At 35.6% G+C, this 23,887-nt stretch overlaps 1 protein-coding gene across 4 annotated transcripts in view; it reads left to right on the forward strand.

The window, feature by feature from the left end:
* CACNA2D1 (calcium voltage-gated channel auxiliary subunit alpha2delta 1) overlaps nt 1-23,887 on the forward strand; it is a 3,475,830-nt gene that overhangs the window by 3,373,284 nt on the left and 78,659 nt on the right. For all 4 annotated transcript variants that reach the window (XM_044088264.1, XM_044088265.1, XM_044088266.1 and 1 more), the window contains 2 exons: nt 4,028-4,140; nt 7,526-7,608. In XM_044088264.1, coding sequence (XP_043944199.1) covers nt 4,028-4,140; nt 7,526-7,608 — 196 coding nt within the window. The remainder of the gene's footprint in view (nt 1-4,027; nt 4,141-7,525; nt 7,609-23,887) is intronic.

Consider the following 23,887-nt stretch of genomic DNA (forward strand, 5'->3'; position numbering starts at 1 on the left):
AACAACTGAATGACCTACTAGCATTGTCCTTAGTGGCAAAGAAATTTGTGGAACCCATGCTAAATGCAAATAATGTGCAGTGCATTCATGTCATTAAAGGACAGAATCAAAGACATCACCCTATAACTTGTAGAAATCTAATAGAGTTGATTGGCTGGTTTTCCACAAGAAGATCAGACAAGAGCTACAAATCTGGATTACCTTGACAGGGTAAGACAATCTCTCCTTTGTCTGAACAAGCAAATAAAGTCACTGGTGAAATCCACTAAGGCTAACTTTGAGTCCAAATTGGTCACATCCACCAAGGACGATCACAAGGCCTTCTTCACATATGTCTGCAATCTCAAAGGCAACACCCAAATCTGCTCTGAACTGGTGGTCAATAACACCACATACACAGATGCCATAGATATAGCCAACCTGCTGCAGATAGGTTCAGTGAAAACTTCATCTCCTTGTCCCCTCATCAGTAAACTAGGACATCCCCACCACCTGACCCCCTCCTCTCATCACCAGGGAGCAGGTCCTTAATGCCTTCTCAAACACAAAAAATACAGTCTGCATGAGACCCGATAACATCCCTGGATGTATCCTGCATGGACTCAGGCATGAGCTCTTAGCTCCATTAGGCACCCTATTCCACCAAAGCCTGAGCACCAACTTCATCCCAGCCAAATGGAGGAGAGCCACTGTCATCCCTCTACACAAAGGTGGAGCGTCCACTGACCCAGGCAATTATAGGCCCATCAGCCTAACTAGTCTGATCTGCAAGGCCATGTAATATATTATAATGGACCTTATAATAAAGGCAACCTCCATATGCTTGATCCCACACAGTTTGGTTTTGTCAATGGGAGATCATGCCTGTTAAACTTGGTTGACTTCTTTGAAACAGTCACAAAAGCCATAGACGAGGGGAAGACAGTGCACACTGCCTACCTTGACCTAGCTAAAGCCTTTGACACTATTCCCCACTTGGGCATAATAGATAAACTCTCCCAGCTAGGCATCAACCCGTATTTTACCAGATGGGTGGCTAACTGGCTCACTGATAGAACTCACTCAGTCAAAGTAGGGGAAGCCACCTCTAGTAGTAGACCCGCACCAAGTGGTGTACCCCAAGGATCGGTCTCGGGCCTCTACTGTTTGGGATATACTTTTCTGAGGTGCAAGCCAAAACCAGTGGTCTGTGGCTGAACAAGTTTGCAGATGACTGCAAGCTGGGCGCTGTCTTAAATTCCCTTAGTGATGTGAACATCCTCCAAGAGGGCCTTACTCTAACTAATGACTTGTGCCAGAAGCATGGTCTCAAACTGAATGCCAAGAAACTCATCATTATCCTCTTTAGGTAAAATGTCATCCCCACTAGTTATCACATTAATAGCAACATACTAAGCATGTAATCAGTCGTGAGGGACTTGGACACCCAGGTTGATAGCAACCTGACTTTTGACCGCCATGTTGCCTCCTTTGTACGGAAGGCTTTCTACATGGCCCACCTCTTAAATAATGGTGTTTCATCCAGGAACAAGGAGGTCGTAACATCACTGTACTCCTCCCTTATCAGACCCATTATTGAGTACAATGCACCCTTCGGCATGTACCTTGCCAAGCACATGCAGCAGTTGGTGAGACCACAGAGGTTCCTGACCAGGAAAATCTAGGATCTCAAACACCTATCCTATACAGATAGGCTAAAAGCTCTGTCCCTCTCCTCAGTCTCTTTTGTAATGCTGAACAATTTTAGCACACCTTCATTTGGCAGAATTATCTTGACTAGTGGTACTTGGGCAGTTAGTTGTAACAAGACTACTAAATGATGAGGCTGACATTAGATCAGAATACCAAGTATTGTTAAACTCTTTTTAATGGCTAATAGTGTTGCACATAATATGTTAGTGCAACATTCTTATAAATTATAACCATAACATGTCATTTACCATGTGCATTCAATTCATTCATCATAGGGCTATGCAGTGCAGTGACATTTACCAGCCACAAGGTGTGCTGCAGTTTCAAAATATACTATTCAGTAATTGAAACAAAATTTTAGGTCTGCATAAAGACTGCATTGAGAAAGAGCTAAGCGAACTCTAGCAGTGTTACTACAAAGTTGAAAAAGGTTCTCCCACTTTCAGTACCACTCAACCTCTTAGCAAAAGAAATTCAACTTCTTAGCAAAAGAAATCTGAACAAAGCCAAAAGTAAAGGAGGGACAAAGGCCCAAAATAGGAACACGTTTTGAAAATTGCTTAATAGTTTTTGTCACTATGCATTTTCTAAAGGATATGAAATCTGAAACTCGAATATCTGTTATTATTTAGTGAATTCAGTCCTCACTGATTTGCCAAAAAAAATGACTCAAATGTTATAAGGAACAGATCAAAAATATGAGGCCAAAATCTGAACATTCTGTGAAAATCTGGACAGTTGAGAGATATGCCGATCTTCCTTATACAAACCCTTATTGTACAGCCTTCAGGAATTTTCAGTGGCTAGAACTATCTGACTATGTAACATACTCCCTCACTGTATGATCCTCGGGAATCTTCAGTGGCAAGAACTATAACACTATGTAACATACTCCCACGTTCCTATCAGATTATCTACAACCCAAACGATTGTCCATCTCTTGCAAAGCTTCTGCAGCCATGTAATCTACCGGGCCTCTGTACTTCTCTGCTATGTCTTAGCACTTATTTCTAAAGCCAGTAACTCTTTTGGCAGCTCACTTCATTCTCATCACGTATCCTAAACCTATCCTGTAAAATAAATAGATGGTACAGACATCAGATTTTATTTCCCTGTATTTTTTCTGTTTCTCTTTAATCTGAGTTTATCTCTTCCATGTCTTCCTTTTGGTTTAACTATAGATTGTTCCCTGTGACTAAATGTCGGTGCTTTTAGATTACTAATGATGTTATTATTCTCCTCTAGAAATAAGTAATTGGCTTTGTTGATAATTTCAGCAAAAAAAATCTGACTGTGGCCTATTTCTACATTTTCTCTTTGTAGATAATATCCTCCTGCTGCAACCTTGACTAACTGTGCCCAAAGGGCAGTACAGTGGTGCAGTGGATAGCATTGCACCTCATAGCAAGAAGTTCTTTGGGCTGCCTTCTGTGCAGAGTCTGCATGTCCTCCCTGTGTTCTCCTAGGCTTTCTCTGGGTTCTCCACTTTCCTCCTGTGTTCAAACGGCATGCAGTAATTCCACTGGAGTTTCCAAATTGGCTGTAGTTGTGAGTGTGTTTGTGTGTGAATATGTGTTTGTGTGTGTAAGAATAACTGCTATAGGGCTAGACACCTGGAAGTATGAGCAGTGGCTCTAAATTATTGTCACTGTTGAAATGACACCCCAACCCCATGGGCAAACATGAGATAAAGGGGTGATATACAGAATTGTTGTAACCAAGTGTATTTTGTTCATATTATTGATGTTGAGATGCATTTTTTTAACAGAGCCTTTCTTCTCAGGCTTCTGTTGAAAATGGGACTTGAGCAAAGTTGAAATTTCCTGTTAAATAATAGTATTAAATAAATAAATAACAATTCCTTTAAGTGATTTATTGCACATGATCTTCAAAGGTGGCCCTGAACAATGACAAGACTTCCATTTTAGATAGCATGGAGTTGGAAAGTAAACATTACTCTTTCTATTGTGTATATCCTTCCGTAGGCTACATCACCTACACACAGCATGTTTTAAGACAGAGTAATTTTTCATTATACATAATACTCATGATAATAAAGTTTAGCAGGTGATGTAACTAACAGAAATTGAACATGACTGAACCAAGAAAAATGTGCCCATAAGCTTGAGTAATCCTCCATATAACCTAAATCTTCTTAAACAAGTTAAAAGGAGCAATATAAATCCACACTGACACATGATAAAGGCATTTACATGCCTTAACTACACAGCCATTATTTTTACTTTCAGAATATTGGTGCAGTTTTTTTTTAAAACTTGCGTTTGCCTGCATTGGCAGCAGTTACTCAATCACTGTGTATTTGTTTTCCTTCTAGAATTTTCCACGCAGAAAAGCTTTTGGATACTAACCTGGTGTTCCTGATAGTTGACAGCAAACAGACATGTCTCTCCTGTGACTCAGCACCACTGATCCAGGCGGAACAACCATGTATCCTTTATGTTATGTTTACAAACTGTACAATATGTTAATCTGCTGTAAAAATTGCTGTTGATGTTATTTTCAGTATCATTTGTATCCAGCAACAAAATGTTGTGCTCACTTTCTTAGAAATAGTACCTAAAACATTCAGCACTGATGTTCCAAAATCTCTCTTGCTTATGGTATCGTCCTACTCCAAGCATTTACTTCACATCTGATTCCATAAAGTAGGCCTCTGATGATCCTCAAGTCACTTATGTTAATGAGGACTGAGAGAGTGCAGTATTCAGTTCCCAAAGGAGAACAATGATTGCAGTGTAATTATCTATTTATGCTTTGTTTGTACCAGAGTAGTTGCACAACTCAAGTGAATACAGTCATGAAGGTGCAGAGAGCTGTGAACAGTAGTACAATAATTGTAGAAATTAGTACAAATTATACATCTATGTGGTATTTCAAAAAATGGATTATCATTATGAAAGTATGAAAAAATGATTTGGAGCAGGAAGATATGGATGTCATGAGTAGCAACAGTTAAAGTGGTTAGGAGACGTGACCAGCCTAGTAGTGCCTAAACTGAACTAATTTGTGAAGATACGTTTTGAACTGTGATCTAAATTTGCAGTAGGAAAGATCTTGTATTCATATTATAGGTTAAAAGTGAGACGTATGTCCCTCAAACATCAAGCAGTCCTTAAACATGTATAATTATAGATGAACAAAGCTACTACACTACTTTCCTAGGTATACTGCCTGAATTATTTTTTTGTCTTGGGGATTGTGCCATTTGCCTGAATTTCCTAGTTTGAGTTAGGTGTTAAGGTGAGCCAAGTCCTGTACAAGGACATTTTAATTGTTACAACACAGAGGTCTGATGTATAAATACATATGCCATTGTCATATAAAATTGTTGCAAGTGAAGAAATATCTATGGGAAGTGTATTAATAAATATCAATCGAGAATAGTAAAGTACTACCCCTTTTGGAAAATGTTTTGATAGTGAGGCTTACTCTAAAAGGATGGGGATCCATCTTACCCTGTAAGTTTCTGTAATAAAATCTTTTCAATCAACTTGCATTTTCACTAATGCTTTTGTTTGAGACAATGGTGAGGAAATAGTTGTGATCCACAAGATTAAATATTTTGGTAGGGTCTAAAGATAAATCACCTTTCATGTTTCCTTTGAAATTATCAATCAAGACTTTAGTAGAAACAGTCCAGATACAGTGCCTCTTCCAATTCCTAAAACATGTTGGTTCTAAGAAACAATGGCATTGCCAAATGCAACTAGCCAGTTGAAAATGGACTTGTTTTACTATAATATTCACTACAGTTTGGGGAATTCAGGTTGGGTGGAGGTCTGATTTGGAAGAGGAAACAGTTTAAATTATTTCTTGATTCTACGGATGAGAGGGAAATCCACTGGTTTTGGGGTTTGGTACAAAAGGCTGTGTTTAATTGCGTTGATTTTGCTATTAGAACTGTAGCTTGGGGTTGGAGAAAAGAGTGCAAGTTCCCTGGGTGCAGGCTATCAGCAGACATAATCAAGGAGTTGCCAATGATGCAGGAGGGCAGTACCAGCATTCACAATTGTACCTGCAATCAAAATGTAAATATTGTATTTGTGGCATATTTCTCAATCTCTTTCCTCAAAAATTCCAAAACAAGTATAAAATCTGGTGGGCACAAATGTCCAAACTCAGGAACATTTTATTTAAATGTTACTATAATTGACTTAAAAAAATAATAGAACAACAGACTTTATATCAACATGCATTTTCTAAGCAATAGTAAGTATGAAACTCTTTATATGGCATTATTAACCTATTGTAATCCTCAATAATGTAGCAGCTAATGAAAAATTCTGTTATAGTTACATTGTGAATAAAGCCAAACCCCACTAGCTGTGGGCAAGCCTGTTTCAAAGTCTATTAGTCCCAGGTGGTCCTTGTGGATTTTTCAATCATTCATTAAAGTAATAAAACAATAGCTCTTTATAGTAATCAGGATATAAAAGAAGGTTTATATGCTGAATATGTTTGTAGTGGAGTTTGGGTTTGGGGATCAATTTGCTGAATTCTCTTACAAAGTCTCTTCGAGGAGTGAGATCTTTTGATCTTAGGTGTTTGTTTTTTTTAACCTGTAATTTTTTTTTTTTTTTACAGATAGATTTGCATTTATTAAGGAGATAGGCTTACTTATTGTGAAAGTAAATTGCTTTGTTTTGTTAAGATTTATTTTTCTAACAAAATTAAAGTTTCTTCACTTTGTTGGAAGGGGTTTGTTTTCATTATGCTTTAGACTTCATCTCTAACCTTCCTATTCAGTGACTAGTCAGATTCTTTCAGATTTTTTTTTCAGATTGTGCGTTATTAACTAATCTCTTAAAATATATTAGTTTTGAACTGAACTCTGATTTTGATACTTGTACAAACACAGGTAGTTTTCAATGAAAGAGAGTTTCCTTTGTGTATATGTGATCTGTCTATTTTGCCATAAATCGATAGTCTTACAGTTTCACTGATGCCTCATCTATACTGGTGACAGACTGTTCTCAAATACATTTATTTCAATTTTTAAAGTGTATAATGATGATTACTCTAATATGTGCTAAAAATATACGATTGCTCTGGCCTACTTAGGAAAACAGCTGGTAAAATCAGCTAATATTTCTTTGTATGGACATGGTAAAGTATCAGAAAGTTATGTTTATATTAGTGAAATAGATAATAACTTTGCATTTGCAACAAGATAAAATAAGTGGTAGTAATGTATTAATATGTAAGAAAATAATTTGCTGTAACCATTTTGACTTATGTCAGCTGATTACAGAGGAGGCAAACATGTTTTATTGCAATATTTATAGTGAGTATTGTAAGCATATTTTCCATTGCATGTGCCTTATTACTTTACTCTTTGTAGAGTTATATACTAGTATTTCCATTTGCTTAAAAGATTGTTTCATTTTAGTTTTTCCAGTCATTTCTATTCTAGCATCATAATATACAGAACTTACTGTTCTTTGTCAGTTGAATATAATATCTGCAAAATTATTAGCACTCACATCAGTTATACATTCCCCTCTTTTCCCACTATCCTAGGAATAAAGATATCGAAATATATTTAATTTAAGTAAACATTTTATAGAGATCATCTGTCCATAAAAGAGTCATGAATTACTATTCTTGTTTTGGAAATAGTGAATGTATCTCAGCAAAAGTTATTTGAATGCAAAGATTTACTGATCACTGCCAATGTTGTTGTTTTGGTTTGTATGCGCTATAACTCTCACTTTTTTCTGTTATCAGTAGTCTATTACCTTTTATAGAAGAGCATAACCTTCAATAATTGCATTAATGATTCCAGTGAATCTTCCTTAACCACCTCATTCAGCTACTGGTCCTGATCCTTGTGATTTAGCACAGAATCCAAGATACAGGAAAGGACCGGATGTTTGCTTTGATTATGATCCCCTTGTAAGTATGAATCGCAAACTGTATAGATTAGTAACAGTTGAAAATAGAACTCTTCCAAAAGGAACATAAACATTTACTTTGGAACAGTAAGTAGCAACAATGGATTTTAAATAAATCTAGAGTCCAAGTTTTGTCTATTCAATGTATAATTCTTGTTGAGTAATCCTTGACCAATTTCCTTTTCTTAGCCTGTGGGATAGCTCTATTGCTTAATTAATTTCTTTTATAGCTTGTAGGTTATCAGCTCTGGACTATGGATTCTTAATTTTAATGATTTACTTTCATTAACATAATATAAGGAGCTGCTTTTTTTAATCTGCCTTTTCAATAGCTGGGTATAATTTCACACAATAATCCTTGAGTGTTTAAGTAAACATTCCTGCCTAAAATGATTAAACTGATGGACTTCATCTAAGATGGAATCAAAAATGATTCAAAGTATTTTTCTCCATGTTCTAAATAGCATCATGCTTGTCACTGTGGGACATTTTAGATTATGGCAGATTCCAATAAGTTGTTCATTCAAAGTGCTTACTACAGATAAAGCAAATGTACCACATCTCTAGTAAGAGCAGAGCCATCGCTCTATATACTGAAAACTGAAATTCAAGTTTACAAGAACACATTTTGTAAATTTTGATTTACTAGACAATTAAAAGTGGAGCAGCACACATGTGATTAGATAAGTCCATTTCATTGCCATTGGTCTATGTTACTATTTTGAAAAAGCTGAATTTAATTCAATAATTCTGTACTGTTTTCTCTCCTTTCTGCATTTTGCCAGTAGTGCCAGACTTTTCCTGATGAAACATGGATTTAGATGCTGTACATTTACAGTTTTACAAGCCAGTGTTTCTGACTCTGGCAAAGTAAGACCTGCCTAAAGCATGAGATCCTCAGCTGTTAAGGGTGGGGTAGAGTTATTTTCCTCTACCCCATGCTCCTCTAAGACAATAGTGGTTAATATGGAATCCAGTTATGTGCTGGCTAACTAAGGGAAGTCCCTAATGCTGAGTTGTATTGGATGTTGGATAATACGTTATTAATGTAGTATTATCGAGAAAGATAACAGAATACAGTGCATGGCAGAATGTAATTCAGGCACTGAGGGTCAGGATTAGTTCATTATATTCATTAGTCAAGAATCTTTTTGAGCTGGTTCTGTACCCCAGATGGATAAAACTATTTCTCAGGAAACTTATTTTAGATTAGTTCTGTAGTTACGTAAGCTGACAAGACAGAGAGGAGAAAAGGAACACTATTCACTCTGTTTTTTCAGGAGAGGGGAGAGCTTTCCATTCTAAAATTCCTGGATGAGTCTGAAGATTACATGGAGAGACTTGTTAGATAGACGGGACCTTTGAGGTTATATCATTCTGGGAGGTGGAGAACAACCCACAGACAGCCCATTGCTTGCCCTCATTTTTGAGTTGTCAAGAACAGGAGCAATGCAAAGCATGAAAGAAAATCACTCTGATCCATGCCTGCATGAAATTCATAAATGATGGTTTGATATTTAGAAGTAACAGCAGTAATATATATATATATATGGTTCTAGGACAGAAGATCGACAACTAAGAACATCGACACCGACTTCACCGACACGAAAACGCCGACGCTGAAAAGACCGACAAGACGAAACGCGGATATCTAACAGATAAGCTGGTCAAACCTACACCACACAGGCACACCAACAACCTAATACCTACACTACACCTTACACACAACTATCTATGCACTAACCCCAACCCTAACCCTAACCCTAAGGTCCCTCACTATCGCACACGTACCTTACCCGCTCCCTAACCCTAACTCACTTAATCCTCCCCTAACCCTCAACTCCCTCGCTATCGCACACTTTCCTTACCCCCTCCCTAACCCTAACTCACTTAATTCGCCCCTAACCCTCAACTCCCTTGCTATCGCATACTTTCCTTACCCACTCCCAACCCTAAGTCCCTCACCGTCGCTCCACTTACCTGTTAGATATCCGCGTTTCGTCTTGTCGGTCATTGCAGCGTCGGCATTTTCGTGTCGGTGAAGTCGGTGTCGATGTTCTTCGTTGTCGATCTTATGTCCTACACCCATATATATATATATATATATATATATATATATATATATATATATATATATATATACGTGTGTGTGTGTGTGTGTGTGTGTGTGTGTGTGTATGTATATATATATATATATATATATATATATATATATATATATATATATATGAATATATAGTGAAAAATGATGTTCTTTGTGTCTAATAAAAAAATTAGCTAAAAGTTGTAAAATGAACTATTAATTTGAAAGCTCTGTCATGTGATATGTTTTCAAACTCTGTTTAATTGAGCACCTTCGTTTATTTGCTGTATGCCATAAATTTCCCAGGCTCCTGTACACCTGAGTACAGACTGGATGAAGTTCCACCTGCTCAAGTCCAACTCATCGATGTTGAACTCACCAGTCACAATTTTCCATAAGCAGTCACTATGAGTGCGCTTTCTTTTTTTTTTAAATTTTTTAAATTTGGTTTTAAAACAATAAATGGTACTTACGTATTATCGCAACCACACATTCTCACCAGCACGTTATTTGGGTTATTGAGAAAGGAGTCATTGTTTTTTTTGGAGTGGATTGGACACTACTAAGTAGGATTGGTACGGATACCTCTCAACTGTCCCTGACATTGATTCAGGGCTTAGTTCTGTCCTTGTGTATCCCAAACTGGTAACTTGTGAAGAACAGGTGGTAAATTATACTTAATAAATGATGTCAGTGATTCGATTTACTGACTTTTTTTAATTTTACTTCAGAAAATGGAAATTAGTTCACATTTTCTAAAGTTAATAGTGCCAATATTTTGAGTCCCTGATTACCATTACTGGATATGTCCTGCATTGGTTGACACTAGGGCTGTGGTTCTCAGTTATTGCACTCCATGATGCGTGTTTTTTAAACCATAAGTCATCATAACCAGTTAGAACTTTAAATAACCAGTTACATTTTGACATGTGTTATACCAGCAGTTCCTTTACAGAAGGCGTTTAACTTTTGCAGAGAAAATGAAGTGTGTTTAGTTCAGGAAAACGAATAACAGTTGCATTTAATTTCATTTAGGAATTTGCCCTCATTTGATAATAACCTCCAGGTAGATTATCAGTAATTCTATAAAAAAGCTGACATTTAACTAACTTGCCCAACAAACGAACACCTTCATGTTTGGGAATTTCAGTATCACTTGAGGCTACAGTAACCATGGCTAAATGGATGATATGCAGGACATCTGATGAATTTGTGGGGTCAGTGTTAGCAAACTGTAATTAGATAGCCACAATTTATGGGAAATACTAGAAACAATCAGAAACTATCCTGTACTACTGATATCCTTGACTTCAGGAGGTAATTATAAAAGTCCATGGGGAAATCTGTATTGCAGATTATGCTTTGGAATGTGGTTGCGATAGTATGCAAGTACCAAATAAATAAACAAATCAATTATAAAACAAACAAATAACTATTTACATAGGTCCACAGATGATCAATGCATAAAAGTTATGCATCAACAACAAATGAGGTTTGGTAACAAACCAGTTTGTCCAGAGACAGCTTCAGGTGGGGGTTTAGACAGAAGTAGTAAGGGTTTTTTGAGGGAAAGGGAAAAAGATAGTTGGGAGCTAAGGGTTAAATAGGAAAGTAGGATGATTAGGAAGAAATGAGGTAAGGGTAGGGAGGGGCTTAATAAGTTTTGCGAGAGTGTAACTGGGTGAGGAATCACATTTTGCCGTGAACTTGCTAATGTGAGTTTATGTCCAAGATGACCTGTACGGTGCTATGTATGTTCTTGGTGGTTCGGTGTTGGGATGGCTGGCTGAGCTGTTGTCTGGGGTTTAGTCAATTTTTGTGGATTGCATGGCATTAATGATTGTCAGTGGCTGCTTCGCATAGGTGTACTGGTAGGGGCATACCTCTTAACTGTCCAGAATTTCATAGAATGTCCAGATTTTGAGTCAGACTTATGCTTAGAAAAAAAATTGAGTTTCAGGCGGCATATCCTTATTATTCATGGTGTGCTAATGCAATACCTTTTATTCTATTAACTTTCTAAGCTTGTAAGAGAAAAGGTATTCACAAATAAAATGTATGACGTGTGTGTTGTCATATTTTCCATATAACTTGCTAATTCCTTGTATCTTAACTATGGATAGAGGAAGTTTAAGATTCTTTCTATAAACATATATGTGCATATATACATCTAAAGTGGGTTTATGTATGATTGAACATGTGGCATATTGTTTGTATTTCAGGATCATGCCAGTCTTTAACTTCTAAAGGAATTCTCTGAGGCACTAAGAAACATTTAGTATCAGCAATGTTTTCTTTGAAAATATGGAACAGTTTTATTAAAATATTTATAATTGCAACGTTTATCTTCCTATACATTAGTCTGTCCATTTTTACCAGAATTTAAAAGGGGATTAGATATTGGAAGGTATATCACTTACATTCATTAGATTATATTTAAACACTTAGTTGGGGCCATATGTTGTAGATGTAAAACTTGCTGCTTTTAGCAAGTTACAGGACTTGCAATCCTTATGACTGCATTGAGTAGCTCTGTACATTTCATAAGCTTTTACTTGTATGACGAAAATAATTGTAAATATTATAAAAAGAAAGAAATGTATTTTGTAGTAAAGAAAATACTGGAGCTATTTAGTGCTTAATGTGATTGTCAAGTATTTTAATTTTGTATATTGTAAAACATAAAAGATTTATTGTTTGATAGTTTTGTCATGTCTTATGTTTTCAAAAACATGAAACTATGTTGGTTTTGTCCCCTAGCTATTTCTACATTTAGCTAGATTTCTTGCTTTAAGAAGTTGAGAGGTATGATTATGGGGAGGGCGGGAAGCATAGGTTGCAACACTCCAGTTTTTTTCAGTGTCCAGATTTGCTTCATATTTTGATTGCTAACACTCAAAGTTGGTTCTTCATAAAACGTGGTATCTTTGGAATGTTGGCAGTGACTCTTTCTCCTTCAATCTGCATGGTCAGTCATTCAAGGCCTTTATTTTGCAGTATACTAGGTGATCATCAGTGTTTGTGGGGGCTTGTGGTATCCTTTGTGACATTTATTTGAGTTGCTGGTTTTGAGGCCTTTCACTGGTCAGGTTGGCTTTGTGTCCTTACCATTGGGGGGGGTGTTGCTGAGGAGAATCTGATTTAATGAGGGTTCTAATTGCGGGCAGTATCATAACCATGAATAATGTTCAGTCACTGTGCATGTGTAGTTGAGCAGGAAATCATTGAGGGGGATTTGGGGTCATTGGGGGGTGATGCATGGGGGAATCGTGTACATCAGTAATTAAATAGGGGTAAAGGCAGAGCCAGATTAAGACAGTTTGCTAGAATAGGAGGGGTGCAGAAGAAGCGATCATGTCTTTTGACTGTATACATTTTTCTAGTGTCTGGATTTGTGCCTCATGTTTTTGGTCTGTCATCATGAAGTTTACAGTTATTTGGGTGGTCACCGGGATAGCCTGGGGATTAAAGTTGCTAGAGAGGGATATACAGTGGAATTTCAGTTTTAGGTTTCTTCAGTAGATGCTTGTTGATACAAACCTATTTATCTTGACAACTTATGTTTGTGGGAACAAATTTTGAAGTATGTCCCTGGTTTTCGGCCTTTGTTCCCCACATTTTGTCAGGCTCTGTCCAGGTTTCTGGCACTGAGAGGTTGAGAAGTATGGAAGAGATGCTACAATCGTTTGATGCAACATTGAAGTGCGGCCAGCTACCGCATTACAATTTGTTCTGCTCTTATTGTAGGTGTAAGGGGGGGGGGTGCTGTTGTACCATCACATTCAGTCCATTGAGGCTGAGAATGGTATTACATGGAGTAAATGGACAGAGGGGGAACACTTACTACAGACATAATAACACCAGTTTGGTGGCATAGGACAGCACTGTTTCTCGGATAATTGGGTATTTGGTTTCACTTTTAAGTTAGGTAGGAATGATTACGGTATGGTATATTCCGAAACTTGTAGGAGGTCTGGTAATGTTTTGGGATGTTATTTTAGGTAAAGCCTCTCTTTTATCAAGAATGTCGCCTCAGGGTCCGTAATCTCCTGTACTGTCAAATGTACAGAATAGTTACATTTTCAATGCAGTGGCTGTTTCTCCTTCCATTACCAGTATGAAGAACACTGGTGTCATAATGTGGAACAAATGGGTATTAGGTGAAGTCCTCACTAAGGCATTTTAGAGGATTTACTTTTGTTTTCTGTTTGCAGATCATGGTATTATGATGGACACTCCAGTTGTTGTAGTGCTACGATGGGCTTGTAGATCGTGGAAGCAGATTGTAGCAGCAGATGTCCAACAAGGTCCACATGGGGAGCACAAAGTGGCCAACAGTTACTGACTTGAAGGAAGTGATTTTCAAAGGTAGGGGATTCTGCTGGGGTGGAAGTTCCGGTTGCTGGAGTGGCACACAATGAGGTTACAGGTAATTTTATTTTATTTACTGCCCATTAAGGCATGTCAGTGCTGGTAGGGTTCGGGGAACGAGGGGTGGAGTCACAACAACTGTATCATCATAGGAAGTTACTAGGATCAGAGCTCTAGGGCCCATATGGGCTACCTAAGTTCAACCCTTATTTCCACATGCAGTACGTACTATTCTTGTCCAAGCGGGACATTGGTGGAACCTTTGCCATGAATTACAGTTACTGATTTAGGTTCAGTTGGCATGGAACCTGGTAAGTTTGGTGGGAAAGAGGAGAGTATAATTGGGGCAAGACATGTGGAAAGCAGGTGCAGCAGTTGCGGTATGCTGTCACAGGGAATACTGCAAGGGTAGCGCATGATGTGGTTGCAGATGGGGGAAGTGCAGAGAGGGTATCAGCCAGTGTCCTGAAGGATGTGGATTTTAAATGTGATGGACTCTGCTGGGGTGGATCTTACTGCCACTGGAGTGGTGTTCAATGAGTTTGCAGGTAAGCCTACTTTATTCATTAAGGCACACCAGAGTATGGTTTGGGAGTAGTGTGGAAACAGGTGACAATGGGGTATATCAAGGGCAGGGTGAAGCAAGTTGGGGGGTTGTTTATGGAGACATTACTGTTGTCCACAGGTGGAGTGGAGATACAATATTGAGGCTGGGTCACATTATGTGGGAATGGTAGTTGAGATTTTCTGTTGCAAGATCATGCAGGTAGGTTGCTCAGTGGCCAGTGCTATGGTTGGAGTTTACCACTGTTCTCCTTTGGATTTTCTAGCAGCAGGTAAGTCTAGGGGTAGATATGTGGTGATTCTGTTCCAAGCAAGGCATTTGTTTGGGTATTGCTAGGGGGTGCAGGCTCTCTTTGTTTAATTTACTGGGGGAGGGGCAACAAAATTACAAGGGTGCAGTATTGGGACAGGGGCTGATTAAGGCTGGCACGGAGATCACTGGGTTATTGAATTTTACATATTTTGGCTTGTTGTCTGGCAGGATAAAAGCATGTTTGGAGTGGGGTATACAGGATGGAAGGATGTTAGGCAGGATATTACTGTTTGGAGTTAGTCTGGTCTGTCTGGTATTGAAGGTTTAGTAGAAGTTTGGGGGAAATGGTTAATTTTCATTGGGACAGTAGGGCAGTGGTATGAGTTCCTGGTGTTGCAAGAGGGGTGTTCAGGTTGGCTTAGAATGACTGAATGTGCTACAGGATTTTGGGGCATCTTTTTGATAGGAAAATATATGGCAGGGAATTTCAAGGTCTTGTTAAATTGTGATTAGGTTTTGGGAACATGATAAGGCAGTTCAGTTGGCCCATATTAATTTTGACAAGTTAAATTTTATTGTCAGGGATGTTTTGGTAAATGGGGGTTCCTTGGGTTTCAGTTCTGGGGGGTCATTGACATTATGGAGTAGGGAATTCATTAAGAGGTCGGTGCATTGGTCAGCAAACACTGCATTGGTCATATGATTTTTTCATTTTATATTAGACAGTGGGTATGGTTGGCTTATTAAATTGGTTGAGAGGAAATCTTAGTTGGGTATTATTATGTCTTGCTTGGTGGTACACTTGGCAGGTTATGCATGGAAATAATTGCATAGATACATTTGGTAGTAAGGATAAATGAGGATATGTTTGATTAGCAGACGTTTTATAAAGGTGTGGGTATTACTGTGGCATGGGAGAGGGTTCATTGGTTTTATTTCAGTTGCTTAGGCAACTGGTCCTTTGGATAACAGGGATCCAATCTGATTCAAAAGAGAGCGAGTACACTGAATGATGTTTGGCATCAACCTGTTTAATGTATGGTTAGGTTTGTTTTGAAAGGTTTTGTTGGAAGTCTTGATATGAAGGAGGGGGAACAGCCTGATCAGGCTGGTAGGCAGAGAAGAGGGGCAGGCTTTTCCCTCTTCTGTTCCCCCTCTGGTACTGGAGGCTTGTTTCAATGAGTTGACAAATGCAAGTGAGTGGTTGGACACTGTTTGACAAGTAAAATTAAGCAAACAGAAGTGAGGAAGCTGCTTACTTGGTTGGATGTTTCTTTCCTTCAGTTGGGAAATGCAAGTGAGCAGTTGGACGCTGCTTGATAAGTAAAAGTAAGTGAGCAGAGGTAAGGATGCTGCTTACTTGGTTGGGTGAGGAGGGTCACACTGCCCTTAGTAAACAGTTATATGGATGTTTATGCTGTGGTTAATAAATGAAAATATTAGTTGGTTAATAAAGTTATATATTTATGTGGAATTTCAATAAAGGTCATCAAATGTAATTTGGTGTAATGTGTGTTTATTGAAGAGAAACAGGACAAATGAGGTTTGGTAGCAAACCAATTTGTCCAGGTACATCTTCAGGTGGGGGTTTAGACAGAAGTAGTAAGGGATTTTCGAGGGTAAGGGAAACATATATTTGTGGGGAGGAAAGGGTTAAATAGGAAAATCGGATGTTTAGGAGAATATGAAGTAAGGGTAGGGAGGGGCTTCATTAGTTTTGTGAGAGTGTAACTGGGTGAGGAATCACATTTTAGCATGATCTTGCTGCCCTCCCTGTTTGGAGCATTGGGGATTGTGCGGTTGTTAGTTGGGAGGTGGAGATGAAGGGCAGGCATCTTCCTCTTCTGTTCCCCCTCTGGTACTGGAGGCTCATTTCAATGAGTTGGGAAATGCAAATGAGCAGTTGGATGCTGCCTCACAAGTAAAATTAAGCAGGCGGAGGTGAGGACGCTACTTATTTGGATGAATGTTTATTTCACTGAGTAGGGAAATGCAAGTGAGTGTTTGGACGCTGCTTGAAAAGTTAAATTAAATGAGTGGAGGTAAGGATGCTGCATACTTGGTTGAGATGAGCAGGGTCATGCTGTCCTAAGTTAACAGTTATATGGATGTTTATGCTATGGTTAATAAATGAAAATAGTTGGCCAATAAAATTATACACACACACACACACACACACACACATATATATATATATATATATATATATATATATATATATATATATATATATATATATATGTGTGTGTGTGTGTGTATATATATGTACGGAATTTCAATAAAGGTCATCAAATGTCATTTGGTGTAATGTGTGTTTTTTGAAGGGGTCTAGGACAATTAATATTTTTTAATCAAGTCTTTAAGATTAAGCCAAGATTTATATGAATGTGTAATATTAGAAATTCTCATCTTTGTAGTATGCAAGTCAGTACTACAACAATTTTTGCCATACTAATAAATTCAACACTAGAATGGGTAATTTTACTTTACCAATTTTTAGTAATTACTTTTCTGGCTATGGAATGAATAGACCAAAGAAGATGCACTTGGGTTTTTGGAATTATCTCTAGAATTGGAGCATTAAATAAAACTACTAAAGATTGAAAAATATTACATCTATCTGACCATAGAGCTTCATTAAAGTTACTAATTTCTTTCTAAAAAGGGAAATTTATTTCACATTCATATACTTTATGCATCCAATCAGCTATTATTCAGAATCACATCTCCAGCATTTAATTCTATTCTATTTTTACATAATTGTAAATTTTTTAGGAGAGGCAAAAGCTCTGTGTAAAATTTTCCAAGTGAAAATGTTCCCAACATCTGTATGGTTTAATGGTAATTTCATGTATTATTCAGATAAGTATTCATTATTAATTTCTGAGGAGTAATTCTAATAGGAATTGTCTAAATATGTGAAGTCATGCTCAAGAATTTTATACATTTGTGACAAATATGATTTATTTTTCATTGCATTATTATTGATATGTATTAATAATTCCAATAATTTGAGGAATGATTTTTTTATCTAGGTTAAATATATTATTTACCTCTGTGTTCACAAAGTTAGCAAATTATCAGAATCTTAAATTTTCAACAGTATATATATCACCACCATTAGGAACTAATGCCAATAAATTAAATTATTTTGTTGTTTCTGTACTAGCATTTTTTTGAGGTTATGAGTTTCTAAGCAACCATTTGTATATGCATTTGGAAACATAAAAAATATTAAGTGTTTAATACAATGGTTAGAATATGTGAACTTTTGGAAAGAGGAAATCATGTTGTTTAAATAGGGAATTTGAGTAGAGGGTGTAATACCATTTATGCAAATGTCTTTTTATAATGAGATAAAACTATTAGGTACTATTTATTATGTTTGGTTGTGATATATTTATTATTTACTAATAATATTTTTTGATGTATTTGTTTCCATTTTGAATCATAAGATGAATTTATCCACAGCGCTATAACTTTTACAGTTGTTGAAATAGCATACAGTTGAATGTGAGGGAATCTTATTCCACCATTTTCCCAACCTTTTCTGTGCCAATCAAAGGAAAATGTTGGTTTATTAGGATGGCAAAAAAATTATGTAGAATATTTATTTTCATCATTTTTTGTTGCAGATAGTACTAAAGATTGTAAGACAAATAATATTTTAGAATTACCATCTTAATAAGCATTAATCATTCTAATAAGGTAAAGAAGAATTTATTCCAGGTTCCAGGAGTAGCTTGTGAGACATTTCCTTGTGAGCTACAACTTCAAAACTGTAAGGCTGCAGCACCACTTCACTGTAGAGCAGTACCTCTGAAAAGCACAATCACTGCAGCTTAAATCCCCTGCAAGAAACCCTAAGGACTGCAACCCAGCATTATTCAAACAGGGCACTAGAAAAATTATGGGATAACTCTTCTAGCATCGCTTTCCCTGTTAAAAATCCATCCATACCACTCTGTGATGAAGAGGTGATGCAGCCTTCCTGTTTTGAGGTTGTAGCTCACAGGAAATTTCTCACGAACTACATGCTGGAATCCATTTATTCAATTTGTGACTAAACTTAAAATTTTATCAACAACCTGTTGTTTGTATCATTTCTTTACTATTAGATATAATGGTTATACCAACGTATTTCATGTGATTGGTATTCAAGTTGAAGTTAGAATATTTTTTGTATGATTTTTTTATTTTTTTATTAATTATGGACTTGTTTTATTATGAATAAATCTTAAGTTTGAGATTTCTTCAAACTGCCTCATAGAGCTAATTAAATGTTCTAATGAATTTTCTATATTTCCTAATGTTAGTAAAATATCATCAGCAAAGAGGTGAATTTTTTGTTTCAAACCTTCTTTTATTTTGATACCATTAATGTTCTTATTGGATCTAATACTACTAGCTAAGGGTTCAATAACTAATGCAAAAAGTAAAGGTGATACTGGATAGCCTTATTTTGTGCCCTTTTGTAATTTAAAGGAATTAGGAAGAAAATAATCTATTTTAACATAAGCACTGGAATTATTGTATAACTTAGAAATTAATGCAATTAGCTCAGGTAGGAAATTGCACACTTTAAGCATTTTAAACACAAATGACTAATTAACTGAGTCAAAAGCCTTATGTAAATCAAGACTAATGATAGAAAGTCCTATTTTATTTTTATTTGCATAGTCTATTAATGTAGGTTTTCTTCTCATATTATCCTGTACTTGTATATTTAAAATAAACCCAGTTTGATCATTGTTATTTAGTTTAGGTATAAGTAGATTAATTCTGTTAGCTAAAATGGACAAGAACAAGTACACACCTTAAAGTGAAATTGATCTGTATGATGAACTCTTTGAAGAATTCTTATCTTGTTTTAATATAGGTGATATGAGGGGATATTTCTATGGGGGACTTCACCAGTAGCTTTTATTTCTCTATAGACATTACCTAATATTTGAACTGCATCATCTGGTAATATTTTATATAGTTCTTGTTTAAGACCATCTACACTCAGCACCTTATTGTTTTTTAACTTTTTTCTTTGATCTTTTATGTCTGTTAAAGTGAATGGTCTGCCATTTTTTTATTTGTTCACTTGTCAATTTATTATTTATATTTTACCTTAGAAAATGTTCAACTATATCATCATTATCTAGGTTATTTGTAGTATTATTATTTATATTGTCATAACATTTTTTAAAACCTTCAAGAAAACCTTTAATATCTGTTCTACTTTCTTTTTTATTATTTATATGTGTTGTAATTTCTTCATTTTTCATGTAATAGGCTATAGTGTTTAAGTCATTTTTTGCATCTTTAGCTCCAACCCCTGGAATCCAGTAAGAGTTCACCAATGTATATAGTTTTCTGTACCACTCAGTTATAACAATGCTTAACATAATATTTTATCAACATAGGTATCTTTCACTTTAGGCATTACTGGTAACTTCTTCCATAAAATGAGTGTGCCTCTTCTTATAGCTCAAAAGCCAGAACCTGCTAAAACAAATAATTATTTAATGAAAGTTTATTTACATCTTTATTAAGTAAATGTGTTTCCTGTAGAAATACTATTTGAGTATTATGTAATCACAACCATTTGAACAGACTCCTCCTCTTTACCGGATTATCCAATACATTAATATTAATTGGTATGCATTTAAAATCAGACATATGTATGAGAGAGAAAAAACACAAATATAATGAAATCACATTTATGTACAGAACTTCTTATATATACTTGATATACAACAATATGAAATCTTCAGCTATGGAAAAAAACTTTTGAAACAAATAAAAAATTACTTAGTGTTATAAACCTAAAACATTGAACCATGGAATAACGTACTCATAGGTTGTTGAAAAAGATGAACAAACTACCTCTCAAACTCTCCATTAGACTAACAAAGCTTAGCTAATGCTTCTGATTCATATTAATGTGTCTCATACCTTTAGTATGCATCATATTAAAAAAGCCCGTCAGTGAGTTTTTATGGATAAGAAAAGTTAAACAGGTGTTCAGATTCTTTATTATAATTTAACCAAACTAAGTAACTCATTCCCTGTACCTCTCATTTTCTCCCTGGTGTACGATAGAGAGGAAATCAGGTGCTATTTTCATATGTATTAATAGGTCAGACAATTTAATATTTTTTCTATTTTATTTACTGTGTGTAAAATGGTTCATAAGATCATAATTTCATAAATTAATATCAGGCTAACACTAATTGTGGGCCATTCCAAGGGCAACATTATTCCATGTGCAAATCAAACTCTGCACCTTGTGCCTATAAGGAGAACACATTAACCACTATGCCAACCTCCCACCTTTGTAGACATATTTATATTTTTTAACTATATACTTATTTACGTATTCTGATCTTCTATTTTTGTTTGGTTACTATGTCTTGTACTAATACTATATTCCTAAGTTTTATATTTTAGCTGCTATCCTAGTGCAAAGTGTTCTATAATAGAACATTTATCTTTACCCTTATATGTTTGATACTTTGTAATCTAGTACTATTGTTAGAATTTGTCCCATTTTTTTCATATGGCTAATAGTACCTGAAAAACATCTGAAAAATCTTTATTTTCAAGGTTCAAACTTTTCATAATAAATTGTTCTGAGCTTTGTTATCATTAAAAAGGGACAATAACAGAGAAGCACAATCCTAAATTTTTTATCAGGTGCCATTCTACAGGCTAGTATATAAACTAGCTTTTTGGTATACTGCAAGCATACAGAACTATTTAATAAGTGACAGTAGTGATAATGCTTATTATCTGACTTGTAATCATTGACATCTTACCATGTGATTCAAAATATTATGATTATTTACTTTTAGACAGGAAGAAGTAACCAGGGCAGTTTGTGGAATTTTAGAACTCTTGCAGCATCATAAAAGTGCTCATGATTCCATTTAAGCTGCTTCAAGCTGGTCCTAATGACAAGGGCTTGCAAATGAACAGTTTATCAACTACAGTTCACACAAAAACATTCATGAGTAAATCTAGGCCACCTCTCCTTTATGCATCAATTCCCCAAACTCTTCCAAACCATTAAAAAACAATAAAAATGCAAAGTATGTTAACCACTAAAAAGCTATTATATTTTAAAAAATAGCATTTAATGATTTAGCAAGCACTATTTGTATGGATTGTTTAATATAAAGCAGACTGTCTTTTTTTAAAGGAGACATGGAATATAAACTTGCATTAAAAGAATGAAAGTTATGTGTGATGCAGGTTTAACTTGTAAAAGTGTGAATGCTGCTCAAATTATTTGAAAACATTCCAATAATAGCTTTTATATGTATAAGAAACTATATTTTTATACTTTGCTTATAACATTGTATAACTTTCCCGGATACTATTCCATGTCAAGTATACTATCAGTAGCAAGCATTGAGAACTATGTAACAATTGACAACTGTTTAGAATGCAATTCACAATGTTTTGCTTATCTAACTTGTGTTAATTGACATCTTAGCATATGACTCAACATTTTGTGATTATTTACTTTTTAGATAGGAAGAAGTAACCTGGACAGTTCTTAGAATTTTAGAACTCCTGCAGCATCATGAAAGTGTTCATGACTCTGAATTGTTTCAAGCTGGTTTTCATGATAAGTGCTTGGAATTGTACAATCCATCAGTTGCAGTTCACATGAAACTGCCCACTAGTGAATCCAAGCCAACTCCACACCACACAACAATTCCTCAAGCTCCTTTAAACCAAAAAAAAAAAAAAAAAAAAACACATTTCAAAGTATCCCAGCCACTAAAAAGCCATTGCACTCAAAGAAAGAACATCTGTTGATTCAGCAAGCACTATTTGTATTAGACTAATAAAAAAGCAGAATGTCATTTTTTAAAGGAGTCATAGCATATAAACTTGCATTAAAAGAATGACAGTTATGTGTGATCTAGGTTTAACTTGTAAAAATGTGAGTGTTTCTAATTATTTGATATCATTCCAATAATAACTTTTATATATGTCAAAATGTTTTATTCTTTTTATAATTTGCTTATAACATAGTATGTCTTTCCTGGGTATTATTACATTTCAAATATACTATCAGTAACACAATACTGGACTATTATAAGGACCCAGAATGTAACTTAAAGGGCCTGTTTAGTGTCATTTGTTGCATCTTGTATTATATTTAATAGTACATTACTTAACCACGCCAAGATATCAGAAAGGGTGCTGCCTAAAATAAGTTTCATTATAACAGTGATTAACTTTTAATAAGATGCATAGTTTAACCTTTTAAACTTTAAGTGAAAATAAGTGGCTTTAATTTCATATATAGCTAAAAGAATCAAACTCTAACATTTTTAGAAAGGGAACGTGTAACCATTTGAATTAGGGAAAGAAAGAAACAAATGACTTATCTTGTAAAAAGTAATATGCAGCACCCATTCATAAGTATTCAAGCATTTATTTCAATTAATAAGAATTTATAGCCATGAAATACATTGATTTTTATTTGTCCTTTAGTTTTTACTGCTTTTATATTTTATTAACCAACCATCTTTTATTGCATTTCACTTCAAAGAAGTTGATAGATTCCAGTCCATTTCTTCTGTTTTTTTTTTTCTAGGATTTTATTTTTCTTTATAAAGTCCATTGCATCTTCAAATGTGTTTTTCTTTCCTTCTGGAAGGTGAATCCTTATTTTTGCTGGAAACAAGATTTGTGCTTTAATATAGTTTTTCTTTAAGCTTTTAACAAGTGACACACATGCTTTTCCCTTGGACATCACTAATGTAGAATAGTCATTGTCATATCTTATAATATTTCCTTTAATTTTAACTGAATAATAAGTCCATGCAGTTTTTAAGGCTAAATCCTTATCTTGACTTGAAAAAAAATCTTACAATGACTGACCTTGGTGAATGTGTTGTTTTTTTTAAAGATCAGTTAAAAAATGATCTATGTGCCCTTTTGATGCCAAAGGAAAAAGCTTCAGGCATATTCAAAGTTTTCGGCAGCCAGGTATTAAGG

This window comes from Protopterus annectens, chromosome 11.part0, assembly GCF_019279795.1.
Source record: "Protopterus annectens isolate FY-2018-M chromosome 11.part0, PAN1.0, whole genome shotgun sequence".
NCBI classification, from domain to species: Eukaryota; Metazoa; Chordata; order Ceratodontiformes; family Protopteridae; genus Protopterus; species Protopterus annectens.